Source organism: Syngnathus leptorhynchus, chromosome 10 (assembly GCF_054491065.1).
Source record: "Syngnathus leptorhynchus isolate UIUO chromosome 10, UIUO_Slep, whole genome shotgun sequence".
Classification (NCBI taxonomy): domain Eukaryota; kingdom Metazoa; phylum Chordata; class Actinopteri; order Syngnathiformes; family Syngnathidae; genus Syngnathus; species Syngnathus leptorhynchus.
In genome coordinates, this window is record NC_141204.1 from 11,010,140 (window position 1) to 11,025,570 (window position 15,431).

The 15,431-nt window shown below is 46.3% G+C and overlaps 1 protein-coding gene and 1 long non-coding RNA gene across 9 annotated transcripts in view; one reads left to right on the forward strand and one right to left on the reverse strand.

The window, feature by feature from the left end:
* akt3a (AKT serine/threonine kinase 3a) overlaps positions 1-15,431 on the forward strand; it is a 39,832-nt gene that overhangs the window by 15,783 nt on the left and 8,618 nt on the right. For 6 of the 8 annotated variants that reach the window (XM_085921467.1, XM_085921470.1, XM_085921471.1 and 3 more), the window contains 12 exons: positions 309-434; positions 2,203-2,314; positions 4,466-4,610; positions 4,915-5,046; positions 5,340-5,405; positions 5,992-6,060; positions 7,810-7,932; positions 8,015-8,143; positions 11,676-11,890; positions 11,979-12,066; positions 12,145-12,247; positions 12,480-15,160. In XM_085921467.1, the coding sequence (XP_085777593.1) occupies positions 309-434; positions 2,203-2,314; positions 4,466-4,610; positions 4,915-5,046; positions 5,340-5,405; positions 5,992-6,060; positions 7,810-7,932; positions 8,015-8,143; positions 11,676-11,890; positions 11,979-12,066; positions 12,145-12,247; positions 12,480-12,565 (1,394 nt within the window). In that variant the 3' untranslated portion in view covers positions 12,566-15,160. Of the gene's footprint in view, positions 1-308; positions 435-2,202; positions 2,315-4,465; positions 4,611-4,914; positions 5,047-5,339; positions 5,406-5,991; positions 6,061-7,809; positions 7,933-8,014; positions 8,144-11,675; positions 11,891-11,978; positions 12,067-12,144; positions 12,248-12,479; positions 15,161-15,431 lie in introns of those variants that run through there. The other 2 variants (XR_015067353.1, XR_015067352.1) reach the window with 1 other exon arrangement.
* LOC147050404 (uncharacterized) lies at positions 9,971-12,621 on the reverse strand. Its single transcript, XR_015067355.1, has 3 exons — positions 12,083-12,621; positions 11,071-11,407; positions 9,971-10,904 (listed from the first exon to the last, which is right to left on the reverse strand). It is a non-coding gene; the product is annotated as an uncharacterized LOC147050404 (long non-coding RNA).

Genomic DNA, 15,431 nt, shown 5'->3' on the forward strand with positions numbered 1-15,431 from the left:
CGAGGGTTTTTACTCGCTGTGGTTCTGAAATGTGCTTGCATGTGTGCGTGAATCTGAGCAGGGTGGCGACCTCGACACCTGGCCATGTATTAGCCAGATGATGTCGCTGGCATGGTCACTTTGAGTCGAGTGCAAGTAAACATGTTTTTGTCATATTTTACATGATAATCCGATCGGAGTCCAGCAGCCAGACGTGCTATGCGAAAGACTCCGCAGTGTTTTTTTTTTGTGTTTTTTTTTGACTGATGAATCGTTAGGCTCCGTGATTACGATTCACATTAACACTCGCTTTACTTCCTTGCCTGCAGGTGAATACATAAAGAACTGGCGGCCGCGTTACTTCCTGCTCAAGACGGACGGCTCGTTCATCGGCTACAAGGAGAAGCCTCAGGACGCCGACCTGCCCTACCCGCTAAACAACTTCTCCGTAGCAAGTACGTAGTAAATATTTGTGAGAAACAACACAAAGAATCAAACAAGCGTTCCTCTCTGTGCCACATGACGACTGCGATGTGATTTGTGAGGGTTTAAGGATTATCTTGTTTGATTTTCGAAACAAAATGTGGTCATTTGGTCGATTTCCGGCCATGGATTAAATACGATTAGACATCTGTGGAGTATGTCACAGAGCAGGCATATGTCTCCAAATAAACAAATGGCTGTAGTTGTCGTTCATGGAAAGTCATCTGCTAGGCGCAGTGACAGTGAGTGAGCTTGAATGCTTGTCGACCTCGTGGCCTGTGATTGGCTGCCGAGCTTGTCTCACCTAAAGGCGAGTGGGATGGGGTCCAGCTCATCTTGTAGTGACCCTAATTAGGACAAGTGGTTTAAAAAATGAAAGGAAAGATGGATGGATGGATTTCTCCTTGGTCTAAATATTATTGCTAAAAAAAGACGAATGAAGGAATAACACCACCTCGAATTTCTCTCATTGCTCTAAGCAGCTGTATTATAAAGTCAAGCTGTCCTCGATTGTTCATGAGAAGGGCGGAGGAGGAAACGTGCGAGCACCCGCACGAAGGGGTGATTGTGAACAGATGAGCGATGGAGGGATGCACTGAAAGTGGAAGCATCCCGAACAGACAGCGAGGAGGAGACGGGATCGGGGAAGGCGGAGGAGGAGGCAAAATGAGTTTGTGCCGAGGACAAGCCGGGCCATACATCCGGCCCTGGCTGCTTGGCACTGCGCTGGCATTGCCACATCTGTTGCCCAAAGCTGCGAGGCCAGGTGGCGCGTGTGTGCGCGAGCGAGTGTGCGTGTTTGTTTATCTGTGTGCAAGCGAACAACAGAAGTGGTCAGATGGAGCAGAGACAGTACAGGCCTGTTCCCCGCAGAGTGACACACACACACACACGCACACACACACACACACACACACACACATCCACCCACTCACTAAACTGCTTGAGATTTTGCAGCCGCCTGCTGTGGCAAACCCAATTTCGACTGGAAACGCATGTGTGGAGGTGTGAGTGCTTTTTTGGCACGGGGCGGCCGCTGACCTTGTTTTCCGCCAGCGCAGCAGGTCAGGTACAAACTTTGCATGTGTGCGCTGGACCCACGTGGCATCGCCATTAACCTTATTGTCTAAATTTCGGGCGGCACCGAGACACCCTGCGCCGCACCTGACTCGAACACAAAGTGGTGCTAGCTAGCTAGCGAATGAGCCGAGGACATCACGAGGCCTTCTTCCCCGTCTGTGACCGCAGCCAGCTCGACTTGCGGCCCCATCTGGCTCTGTGTGCGAACGTTTCTGCCTTTGTGTACAAATGGCCTAATGCGCTGCCCATTTTTTCGCCGCCGCGCAATTCTTCAGATATTCACCAGATGCGCATGTGCCGCAGCACATATTATCCTTTGGCACGGCCAAGCGGCTGCATTTGGAATCCTCGGCGATGGATGTTATTACCTTTTTTTCTTTTTTCTCCCTTTTAAAGCGATTCAAAGACCAGCTGCATCTGTGCTAATGGAACACGCTAGCCTAAACGTCAGAGGGTTCCGCTAACACTATTATGACACAGTTGTTATTCTGCCTCTATATGTGTGCTCAAGACAGCCATCCATGATCTTGATCTTTTTAGTTTCTCATTTAAAAGTGAAATGACTTTTCAATGCAAACATGATGTAAGTCAGAAATTAGTACTATATGGACAGATTACAGAACACTGTAATAAGCCAAACGTCCCGTGTCCCATTGGTAGAATGCCAGCTGATGAAGACGGAGAGGCCCAAGCCCAACACCTTCATCATTCGCTGCCTCCAGTGGACCACCGTCATCGAAAGAACCTTCCATGTGGACTCCCCTGATGAGAGGTTGGTGAGCCCCAATGCCAAAAGACAACTTTTCACTTTTTCCTGAAACCTCACACACAAAAGTTTCTAAAAGAAAGTTGCCCACAATTTTCCATGACTAAAGTACGTTATTTATGATGTTGCATCAAGGGCACGGGTAGGACTTGGTGTGTATGTACAGTAAGCGTGTGCACACGTGTGTGTTTGTGTGTGTGTGTGTGTGTGTGTGTGTGTGTGTGTGTGTGTGTGTGTGTGCGCGCGCGTGCGTGCGTGCGAGTGAGTGAGTGAGGCGGGAGAGGAGACCTTTCAAGTAGCGTCGGCATAAATTCTCCAGCTGCTCGCTTGCTTTCCGAGGAGCTGAGGTGTTTATCTCCAGAAAATGAACAGCTTTGCCCAGAAGACCACAGATGCTCCTGTGCATCCTTCTCACTACACTATCTGTGTGTGTGTGTGTGTGTGTGTGTGTGTGTGTTTGTTTGTGTGTGTATGTTTCTAATATATTGGTGCCTAGTCAATCAAATAACCATGCCGTAATTAACACAAAAGAATATCTTTACATTAATGGTCTTAGGAAAAAGTCAGGTGTAAACCAGATGTGCAATGCTAAAAGTGTCCTCCAAGGTGGGTTTCTTTTCTTTTTTTTTTTTACTGTATCTGCGGCATTGTACTGGCAGCGGTCCAGCCGCTCACACGCTGGCGCGACGCCCGACTGTAGACAGGCCCATTATCTCTCATTAGCAAAAAAAAAAAAACCCTCATTATAGTCAAAACACTCAAACTAAGAGAGAGCGAGAGCATTTACGTATCTGCTTGGTGACCTTGAGAGATTTCCCGTTGCTTTTCATGTCACCACGCGCAACACGGCCGACCGAGAGCGCCACTGTAGTCGAGCGGAAAGCAGAGTTTGCCCTTGTTGCGGAGCACGTACGCTATGCTCGCAAGTCTTTGCACTCAAAAAGGGATTCAGATCTTGAAATGAAGTCGAGAGCGGCGTTTAGGTGGAGATAGATGTTATTCCAAATCCTCGCGGGAAACATATGGGCATGGAACGCCAAGCAAAACACCCAGCGCTCATCATTTGGGAGTCAAACAGGTTTCATTATTCCCGCCGCAAATCCCTGCTTGCTTGCTCGCGAGCACCAAAGATTTTTGCAATATTTGAACAGCGTCTTTGAAGGGCTCACCTCACTTCACTCGGTGCTCTGGTGTAACCACGCAATGTGCCATGGCGTTAACTCTGTTTGAGCAAAGATCAGCTAAGAGAGAGAGTCACATTCCACTAACAACTACGTCAAATCAATAAAAAAAATCGATTTATATCTATTTAAAAATACTTCTGTTGAGTGGATAAAATGATTTCCTTACTATTCCTCAGCATCTGAAAATCCAAATCAAATCAAAAACGGACCCCCCCCCAAAATAAACATGAAATCAATTAAAAATGTTTTAAAAATTGAAAATACAATGAATACATTAACAGGTGATTCTTATGTAAAGCTTAGCAAGCTTTGATTGTTCTCCAATTACTCATCCATGTTCAAAACTGGCTGAGTCCCTTGGGCCTGAAAAAAAAATGCAAAAAAAAATAAAGCCAATACTTATTTTCAAGTATACATAAAAATTTGAAATTATTACACAATTTGTGTTGCTCATAATACCATGGAAAACGCTCATAACCCCTGTCATTATATTTATCATTGTTACAATCACCACACAAACCCACCCACCCACACACACACACACACACACACACACACACACACACACACACACACACACACACACACACACACACACACACACACACACACCTCCTAATTGACCAACTTTGTCCCAGCAGATGTTGAACAAGTCTGCTAATGAAAAGCCAATGGGGGGGAACAATGTTTGCAAACAACATTGCATTGTTCGCTGTAACACAGGGGCGTGTAACGCGCACGCACGCCTGCACGCACCAACAGGCATTAGTTCTGCTCCGTGATCATTGTTCATTGGCTTGATTCTCTTGGCGGCCATTTTCCTCTCTGTTAAACAAACGAGCGTTTGTGTCAATTTAAAGGGCGTTCAAGCCAAGCTGCCGTTATTGCAGATAACCCGCGTTAGCCGTAGCGACATGTAGCGTTCGTCGTACGCCGGTGTCATTTCATTATCCAGTCTGTGGTCTCCTGGTAGAGATGAGTGGACGGAGGCCATCCAGATGGTGGCGGACAAGCTGCAGAAGCAAGAGGAGGAGAGGATCCAGTGTAGCCCCACCTCCAACATCGACAATATGGTGGAGGAGGAGATGGACATCTCCACCACACACCACAAACGCAAGGTAGCTAACGCACATGTCAAAACATGACTCATGTCGTCAAGCTTTATACATGGAGGGAAATCTTTTTTACATCTAGTTATTTCAATTGCCCTAAAATGTACAGGAAGTCAGCCATTTCAATTAGAAGTAGCCGTTTTGAGGCACAGAAAATTTTTCTTTGGCTCTAAATGCATATTCCTCAGAAATATGCTGAATTCAAAATTGTACAGGCACTCAACTTGGACCAACTTCTGCAAATTGTTGATAGATCTTTTGTAACCTCCTAAAATTGTGCGGTGTTAAACTTTGTTTTTTGTCCACCCAGACAATGAGTGACTTTGATTACCTGAAGCTGCTCGGAAAGGGAACGTTTGGGAAAGTGATTCTTGTCCGGGAGAAGGCCAGCGGGAAATACTATGCCATGAAGATTCTAAAAAAGGAAGTCATCATCGCCAAGGTCTTTCCTCCATTGACTTTTAAACTGCATTATTTTAGCCTCTTGAAACTTGTTTTCAGGGGCGGAGCTTAGAGTTTGAATAACGTGCTTGCTTCTGAGAGGTATTCTTATCACAAAATTAAAACAAGGATAAGTAACAGGACAAGCTGAAGAAGCCAAGCTAACAGCCAAGCTAACATGAAACGTAGTGTAGCCAAACACAAGATGAATACTGAATTTCTGATAAATTTATCGACCTGTTTCGTAAATCTTTGTGATGGTTTGACATGCTGTTGTTGTGTTGTTGTGTACAGGATGAAGTGGCGCACACACTCACAGAGAGCCGAGTGCTAAAAAACACCAGACACCCCTTTCTCACCGTAAGTCACATACTTACAGGGCACACACACACACACACGACAGGGGGGTTCACACGTACTGTATGCACACATGCAAATGTGCTACATCTGCACTTACTCACTCTCACACAAGGCGGCACATTGATCCTATACGTACCTGCGTCTCTGGAGGCTAATTACGCGCCAGGCATCAAATTGTGGGACAATAATGGACGCATCTGTTAGCCGTTTGCTGTTTGCGCAGACACATCAGCTCCCGCTAACTTCCGTCTGCTCCAGATACTTTTTTTTCCCTTTATACCACTGTCACATCTGCAGCCACAAAGAGACGCAAAGACCAACTGTTCTTTTGTTTAGCGCCTCTATCCTTCAAAGTAAACACTTCTTGCATGATTGTTTGCCGAAGCGCATACGGAGATGAACCATCTAAAGCTACGGATGCTAGTCTAGTTTTGTTTGTTGCGCCTGCTGTTTTCATTCTCGAACGATGGCAATGACATTCAAGATGGTGAAAGTCACCTGTACGCCTTGTATTTGTTGCAGTGATACAATGTTGTACTTTGAGTGCGTGTGGAAATTAAACGCACGTTTGTTGTGTTTGTTCCAGTCATTGAAGTATTCTTTCCAGACAAAAGACCGCCTCTGTTTTGTCATGGAGTATGTGAACGGCGGAGAGGTAAGACGTGAGATACTCGACATACTATAGTATTTCAGTGTTCCCCCACTATATCACCCTTCACTTGTTTGTTTAAGCATTCGTTTTCTGACTTTTTTTTTTTTTTATTCAATTCAAATTCATTCATTTATTTCAAATTGAATTGCAAAGTAGTACAATACAATTTTCAAAAGCCCCAAAAAGTCAATTGGTTGTCTATCCCCGCGTATTTTTAGAAATTTCACGGAAAAAATGTCTTTTCTTCTATGCAATTGAGTAGGCGTCAGTTAATCACAGATGAAGTAGCCGAGCTTTACTGTACACAATGCAAAGATGTGCTAACAGTGAGCCACTTAAGGGGACTGTTGAGTCAATTTGCCAGCCAATTGGCTCGTCATGTGTCTCCTCCTCATCCTCCGGCTGCTTGTCGACTGTCGACTCACCTGTGGGCCTCCAGCAGCCAGAATGACAGTCGGGGACAAAATGAGTTTGGATCCCCCCCACTTTTCCCCATTCCTCAGCCTTTTAATCGGCACCATTTGCAATCTTGCCTCATTCCCTCAGTGTGGCTATCACCTGCTGCCCGCCTTCCAGCGAGCAAGGCGCATCTCGGTGCGCGGCGCCAGGCCTGGGCCAACGCTCGCCCGAGACGGCGGCAAACACACACCTCAAATAGACCCTCGTCGGACAAATTGTGAGCGCGCGTACCGCACGGGTGCCGCCAATTACAAAGCTGCCACAGTCGCAGCTGCCAGCGCGCCGATCAAGGCCCACCTGTCGTGTTAGCGCGCGCACGCACACACTCACACAGCAAGGTGATCCATCCGTGAGCATCACTCCAGCGGCCATATGCAAACCTCCCTGAGCAATTAATGGGGAGATGTGTGCCCCGTGGCCTCGTGGGTAATTTGTACCACTCTGCTGTGGGCCGCGCCTGTGACAAGTGACAGCAGAGAGTGAAACTACAAGGCCAACACGGAAAAGTGTTGTGTGGTGGGGGGGCTGGGGGTTCACGCAAACTGTGACACAAACAAAACACTTGAACACTTGTATTTTTCCAATCTTTTTAGGAATAAAGTTGTCTTTTTTTTAGATAAAGATTGTTTGTTCGACTAAAGTACATCTGTATTTGATTTACAAAAAAAGCAAAGCCCCAGGAGTACAAAGTCTTTGTGCTCCAGAAAAGTTCTATTAGAATAAGAAAGAAAGAAACAAGTTATATTTTTTACAGAAAAAAAGTTATGGTATGAGAATAGTTATATTTTAATTTTAAAAAAGTTGTATTTTTTTTTTTAGGAAAAAGAATATAATGTATTAAATCTAGAGGCCTTTGCGTCAATGTTAGTTTTTTTTGCCAGGAAGGAAGCAGGTTGGCGTGAATGGAAATGAAGGCTGGGAGGGGGGCAGATAGTGCACTAATGAGCGTCACGCCGGAAGGGGGGGGGAGCGTGGCACTCTATGCCGCCTCCCTTTAACTGGACTGGCGTATTGATTAAGAGTTTGGCCCTCGTCGCCCAACTCCACGCCAGCGCCTCGTCAGCCTCGCCTGAGGTTGGTGCGGGCCGAATGGGGGTGCGCTTGTAGACGAGGTGCCAGCTGCTGAGTGCCTCCATAACCCCCGTTCGTTTTCGCCCTCCCCTCCGCCATCTATCATCTCAATATGGTGCACAGGCAGCCAGTTTGTGTTGTGCTAATTTCCTCCAATAAATCAGTAATTATTGCTGTGGCGTCCCTGCTGTCTCCCTATCCCCCTCCGCCTTTCCCCCGCAGCTGTTTTTCCACTTGTCCAGAGAGCGGGTGTTCTCTGAGGAGCGCACGCGCTTCTACGGCGCCGAGATTGTCTCGGCGCTGGATTACCTGCACTCGGCCAAGATCGTGTATCGCGACCTCAAGGTAAACACCGCCACTGGATGCTCAGGTGGCTAATTTACCACAAGCGACTTGACTAACTGATTATTGATGCGCTGCCTCCCAGCTGGAGAACCTGATGCTGGATAAAGATGGCCACATCAAGATAACCGACTTCGGCCTGTGCAAGGAAGGCATCACGGACGCCGCCACCATGAAGACCTTCTGCGGCACGCCCGAGTACCTCGCACCCGAGGTAACCTTGGCGCCACTCGTACATTTATGTCAAAGCAGGCCCCAACCCGGTCTCTCATGAAAGCCGACACAAGAGCAAGTTTGAAAAAGATACATCCGACATTAGTTTGATTACTGGGTTTGTTTGGTAGTCTGATGTAATAGATGTATGAATATTTTCCATCTATAAAAAACAACCACTTGGGCTAGAAAAGAGTTATTTAAACACAGCAGCTAAATTAGAACGAGATTGAACTTCTAATGGTTGAGTTAAGCCAGCGTGCATCCAGCTCCAAGGCCAGCAGATCAACTGGCGAGCGCGCAGGCCTGTGGGTGGCGACGTGGGGACCAAGGCAGCAGGGGAGCGGTGTGGCATCGTACATCCCACTTGAAAAAAGTAGCGAGGACAATTTGGCGCCGCATTTTCATCTTTTTTTGTTTTTTTTTGTTTTGTTCAAGTGCCTTTCTTGTGTGCCAAAAGCTGATTGGAGGCTGCTAGTTATTTTTCACAGGATGTGCATTTATGCACGCGTGTGTGTGTTGCAGTAGAAAGTGTGGGCTAAAGTGAGGCAGATGGCGGCAGATGGGCGAGGTTGGAGGAAGGTGCTCGGAAAAAACCTGGAAATCTACACCGCCGCCGCTCGTCCGCCCGCCCGCACGCTCTGCTTGCCGCCCGCGTGTAAAAATAACACAGTGTGCTCCCAGCCAAGTTCCAGAGATGCAAAGTAGCTGGGATCAAACAGAGGAGGGGAGGGGGGGGGGGTTCGCTGGTGGGGGCTTGAACGCAGACAGCAATGAGATGGCAGAGGAAATATTTCAGGGTTAGCTGACGGTAATTTTGATGCTTCCTGTGTGTGCAAAGGCCACCCAATGTGGGCTTGTGTCATTACGTTTTGGATTAGAAAGTGCAACATGACGCAATAATAATCAAAATCTTTTGGAAAAAATGCAGCATGGTGGCGTGCAGGTCTTGGTTTTGTCCAATTGTGGCATCAAAAAATTAGGTTAACAGCATTAATGAAACAAAATCATACAAAGCAGAATGTTACAAGACAACACTCAATTTTGAATATTTAAACATGTCTTTGAAAAATACTGTTGAGTGTTTCAAGATACAGTTTTTTTTTCCAAAACAAATCTAATATGTGAAATTGTAAATAAATGTAGAATTATCTTACCAAATATCACTTTTTTTTTTTACTAGAAAACAAACAAGTTAAAAGGAATACAATTTTAAAAGTAGAATGTCACAAAAAACAAAATATTAGATTTTTTTTAATGACTTAATATACTTAATATCAATATTAAAATGATACAGAAAACTGAGCATTTTCTTATTTAAGACCCAAAAAAAAAAGTTTCACAATTTTATTATTATTTTGTTTCATTGTGACGCTTCAACATGTTTGAGCAGAGGCTCACACGTCAACCGAACGACGAAACCATCAAACTTGCGTTGTGATTCAGCATATCAGCATCAATCAGTCCACCTCAAATCGCCATCGCTGCACCTTTTTGTGTCAACATGTACAAAATGTCTCCCCTTTGCAAGTGTGTGTGTTAACTGTGATCACGTGTATGCCCGCTGGCTATGCGGGCCCTAGCTGCCCCGGGCGAGCTGCGCGTTCCCGTCTCGTCACCGATCCCTGCCTAGGCTGCCAAAGCCCCCCACCCCGACCCATGCCATCATCTCGCTGCCTCCAAGATCCATCCCCCACTGCCTCCTCTGCCTTTCCTTTGTCTCATCCCGTTTTGCCGTCGCTTAAAGACGCGCACGTCTTTTGAAGTCGTGAGGTCAGCTGTGCTGTCTCAAAAAACAAGTCCAAATGCGCACACACACTCGCCGGCGGCTGTGGGGCAGCGATCTGGCTGTGCGAGGATTAATCTGCTCCCTGCCTGCGACCGAGCTGCCACCTCTTCCCCCCTCAATTTTGTCTCTCCTTGTTTTCGGCAGTTGGAAAAGTTGCAGGCTAAATATTCCATCTGTCTGTCAAGTGCTGCTGGCTTTAAGATAACCCTTTTTATTTCAATTTATTTAAACATTTAAATAGTTGTGTTACTCTTACAAGATATCAACCTAATAATTTGGTTTACAGTGAAAAAAGGGTTCTGTTATGGATGTCACAAATCAAGTTTGAAAACTCAAGTGGCTGAATATTGTATCTGGTGTTAGCCGCCATGTTGGCTCTCCAGTTGTTGAGTGTGCGGCGCTGGCAGTGGCCCATTTTCCTCCAGCAAGCTTCTTCTCCTTCTTCTTCTTCTTGTGACTTGCCAGCAGCGTGCAAACATCACACATGAAATATCTATCACCATACAACCACTTCCATCGTTGTTTTGCTTCCCAAACTCAACAATTGATGACGATGTTTTGTTTTGCATCCTTGTCACAGCTGCTTGCGCTTGCCTTATTGATTACAGCCGCAAGTATTTTGTTTTGTCTGGCATGCAGCACCACCGTCATTCATTTCATCAACCCCTCCCAATGAAAACAAAACGTCTCAAACAACTTTACTCGATCTTGGCACTGAATGTTTTGATTCTAATGGACTTCTTAAGTCGATCTTGGCATTTAACGAGCTAAAAGTCTGCCGCGTATGCACTGCGAGCGTCAAAAGACAATGCCTGTGTTTCGCTCGTTAAGGTTGTTGGTGCGGGTTGGCTCGCTCCTGCTCGCCCGCCTGCCTGGCCGGCCTGCTCCATTATTCTTAACAGTGAGAAGATGCTATTATTACTGGCGAGATGTACGGCATATGCCGCTCTGGATGCTCTCCAACCCTGCCAGTCTGTCCGTCACCACACACACACACACACACACACACACACACACACACACACACACACACACACACACACACACACACACACACACACACACACATACGGTCACACTCGCACTCGCACACTCATCATAGCGTCACATGTTAATCAGCTTGTGATGTTAATGAGCACCTGAAGTAGCTCTGCCTCGCTCACGACGGGATGAAGGCGAAGCAGATGGACGAGGCAAGAGTGGGCCAGGTGCGCGAGACCACTTTGATAGCGTCGCCGAGTTGCCGTGACCCGCCCGTGCTCGCGATCCGCCCCGGCCCGGCCCGCCTTCTCCATCCGGGGACGAGCAGGGCCTCTGAAGACCCGCCACCCGCTGATGTTTGCCATCTCTGCTTTTTTTTTTAATGCTTCCCTGCAGCCACCGTGCTTGGCGCCATATTGACTCGGCTGCGCTTTATCTCCTGGCTCATCTGTCCGCTACTTCGTCTTCTTCTTCGCCACCGTGGGCGCTTTGGTGCTAGTAAAAGAAATGCACACACGCAGAATGCAAGCAGATGTCTCGTAAGAAAGACAAACAAAATGTTGTTTAAAGTTACGTTTTGCCTTATTTCTGGCTACATTTATTCAGTTTAACCGGTTAGCACAGTTGCCGCCACACTCCTTTCATGGACGATAACTTTTTTTATGATTTGTTGTTGTCATTTGATCTTTTGTGCTGGACGCACTTTGGTACTGCTCCCAAAGTAAATTTGAGGCTGATAAAAAGCTTTGATATCTGCTGTCAGGTGCTGGAGGACAACGACTACGGGCGGGCGGTGGACTGGTGGGGCCTGGGCGTGGTGACGTACGAGATGATGTGCGGCCGCCTGCCCTTCTACAACCAGGACCACGAGAAGCTCTTTGAGCTCATCCTGATGGAGGATATCAAGTTCCCGCGCACGCTCTCAGCCGACGCCAAGTCGCTGCTTTCGGGACTCCTCATCAAGGACCCCAACAAACGGTGCGTGTTGCAAAGTTTTCTTTTCTTACTCTCTGATCATATGTAGCTGATCATATTACGTGTTTTTTTTTTGTCTTTGCTGAACTAGGCTCGGCGGTGGACCAGATGACGCCAAAGAAATAATGAGGCACAGTTTCTTTACTGGAGTCGACTGGCAGCATGTGTATGACAAAAAGGTGCGGACGCACGTACCAAATATTCAGTACTGTACTCGAGTTTTTCACCGCATCCTCTCGGCCCGCCGTCTGCTCCAGATGGTTCCTCCGTTCAAGCCTCAAGTGACGTCGGAGACAGACACCAGGTACTTTGACGAGGAGTTCACAGCTCAGACCATCACCGTGACGCCGCCGGAGAAATGTGAGTCTTCCTCGCGTCTACGTAGTTGCTGTTTTTTGTGGCCACCCTGAATGAGACTGACCAAGACCGGAACTCATAGAGACCAAGACACAAGATTCTTAAAAACCATGACATGTCCCAACTCAGCCTAACTTGATGAATAGAGCACTTTAAAAACAATTGTGTTGACTTAACTGATGGCCTCCCAACGAATAACTTGCTGCTTCTGCCGGTATTGTCTTGCGCACACCAGTCGACGAGGACGGCATGGACTGTTTGGACAACGAAAGACGACCGCACTTCCCGCAGTTCTCCTACTCGGCCAGCGGGCGGGAATGAACGACACGCCCCCTCTAACCCTGCCACCTGCTGTGACATCATTACAGCTGGTCTATGAGATCATCAGCGTGGGACACTCAAAAGAGCAAACCACAGCTTTCGGACTCGGGAGAATCTACCCAAGGAAGGATTTTGCCATCCTTTTTTCTTTTTGTCAGCCATTTTTGTCTCGTTCATGGTTTACGAAGGGAGCTAAAGGTACGAAGGCGGTTAGCTGCTAATGTGACGGTCCCCGGTACGACTGCTGCGCTTTGACTGGTTCGTTCCTCGCTGGCCACGCACATACACACTCACACACACACGCGTGACTCGGTTGTAAACTCAGGCTATTCTTGCACACGTGAACCATTCTGGGATCGACTGAGCGGGTTTGGTAGGCAGGAGTTGACTCAGGTGCAATTTCCCACTCGTCGTTGCTGCTATTCCAACTTCCGCCTCTAGGACACATACTCTATGCGTCTCTTCAACCGGAGTACTGCGAAAAAGATTTATCGCTAGTAGGACTGGGTCATATAACCTTCAAATAAAACCTAATTTTCCTCATGACAGTATTTAAAACAAGCTTGACGTTTTTGCTCCTGATACCAGAACAAGCTTGGAAACAGTTATTTTTGCCCAGCATTAATTGGCATCAACTTCCACAGAAATAGTAGAAATAAAAAGCTACATTTTTGCAGATACATTGCTATTGGTCTCATTATTGATCACTCAAAAAGTCTGAACAAAATCAAACTGTCCAAAAACCAAAGCAATATTTCTCATAGGAAATCATCTAAATCCACCTAATCCATGAGAGTCACTTTTTTTCAGCCTTACAATTTCATCACAATCCCCTTTTCATTTACAACCATGTTGTCAGTGTACGCAGTGCATGTCAACAAGGATCCTCGCTGAAAATAAAAGTTCTCCTGAGCAATAAACGGGACTTAATCAATAGAATGGAAGTATGGCCCAGCCCTAACCGTTAGTTAGCGACACATCTATGCCTCAGCTTGCTAACTCGCTGCTACCGTGGTCGCTAGGTCGCATCCATGCGGATCTAGCCGACAAACGACATAACCGATCGAGGATGTCACCTTGGCACGCGAGGAGGTTTCACGTTCAAGCGCAGCAGTTGCCCAACCACGGCCCTTTATAGCTTTACGACCCACAATGCAGCGCTCGCTCGTCAATTTAAGACTGGAGGCCGGCGCCACGCAACGCCGCCGTGGATGCAAATGTATTTATAATGAGGATCTTTCCTTGGTGGAAGTACTTCTGGCTTATTTATTATCCCGCTCATTGTCCCCTTTTTCTATTTGACTTTTTTCTATTAACCGACAGGCGATTCTACCGGACGAGTCTTTGTGCGTTAGGGCTGAGAAAACAAAATGGCCGAAGAATGTAGGAGGGGGAGCCGGTTCTGTCGCTTATTACCTCCGCCAAGCATTATTTGTGTATTTATTACTTTGTTTGTTAGGCCGCTTGTGTGCAGGACCAACGCCTTGCCTGGCGGAGGCCTTGTGGCCGTGAGAGGTTGCTGGAGAGCGCAGACCTCCACCAAGGGCTTTTTATATTTTATTGGGACCCATTTTCATGACTTCATGGAAGATTCCACTGTAGATGACTATATGCACTTTTCACCCACCCCCAAAAAAAATCTGTGAATTATTTATAATTTTTACGTTTTGTTTTGTTTCACTATAAACGTGAATTCAGATATGAATGACAAATAGTAATTTTGTTTGTGTGTCTCTGTTCAAAGCTAGAGTTACCTTGGTGGAGGTCTGAGTTTTTGGAGCTCTTCTGTTCTTTTTTTCTCTTTTGTTTTTTCGAGGTCTTCTTTGTGTATTGCGATCAAACTGTGACGAGCGCAGACGACCGGATATGTTGAAGATAGACACGGCAACTTTACTGATAAGCACTTGAAATGTTTGTGTGAGTTGGACAGGAAAAGTGAGGCACAAGTAGAAAAGCAGAGGACGACTGTGAAAGAGGACAAGTGGAAGTGGAAGAAAAGTGAAGGCAAGTCAGCACTGAAGAAGGCTGGAGAAAGAATCACCAGCGACATTGTAAGTTTGAAAGCGCCGTGCCGTCGTGATTATCGGCCGATCCCGGTTCCGATCCGGCTTGCCTGTTGAAGACTTTACATTTTCTAAACGCGAGTGAGAATGTTCATTTATCAGTATGCGATGGACTGCGGGTGGCCAGTACAGGGTCCAAGTCAGCTGGGGTGGGCTCCAGCTGCAGAGCCACGTTTGCGCGTTTTGTCACGTCAGTCGTTGACTGGAGCGGTCGCGTCTTCCAACGTTGCAGCCGGCCGGTCCTTACGTGTTTGTTTGTCTTCGTCACACGCCACCAAAGCCTTACGCTTTCCCTCCAAAACAATGACGGAAAAGGTTTGATTCATTTCAATAAAAACGGGGGAAAAACCCCCATCTTTTGATGCATTTAACGTACGATGCAGTTGAAATAGACAAAATGTATGTCATGCTATTTATTATCATTTGAATGTCACTGTGTTACTATCACTTGAATTTGTTTTCTAATTAATTTATTGATGTCTTCTGCAGTCAGACTTCTTTTGAAAAAAATAAATGCATCCCTTTTATTCTTTCCACGTCTCAGACGACATGCACAACGGACATGAAGCCAAAAAGAGTCCTTTGTCGAGCCACCTACCTGATAGTTCAAAAGCGACTATTTTTTCCGTCCCCCAATTATTCAAAATCAATTTAAAAACGAAGGAATCTCAATCAAATCTTCAAATTTTGAATTAAATAGAAAACACTAAAATAAGATCAGAAACAGAAATGTTTGTTCGACTTGTGCCCTCTAGTGGTGATTTCTTTCTTTCCTCTTTTTTGTTTGTTTTTACACGCGCGCA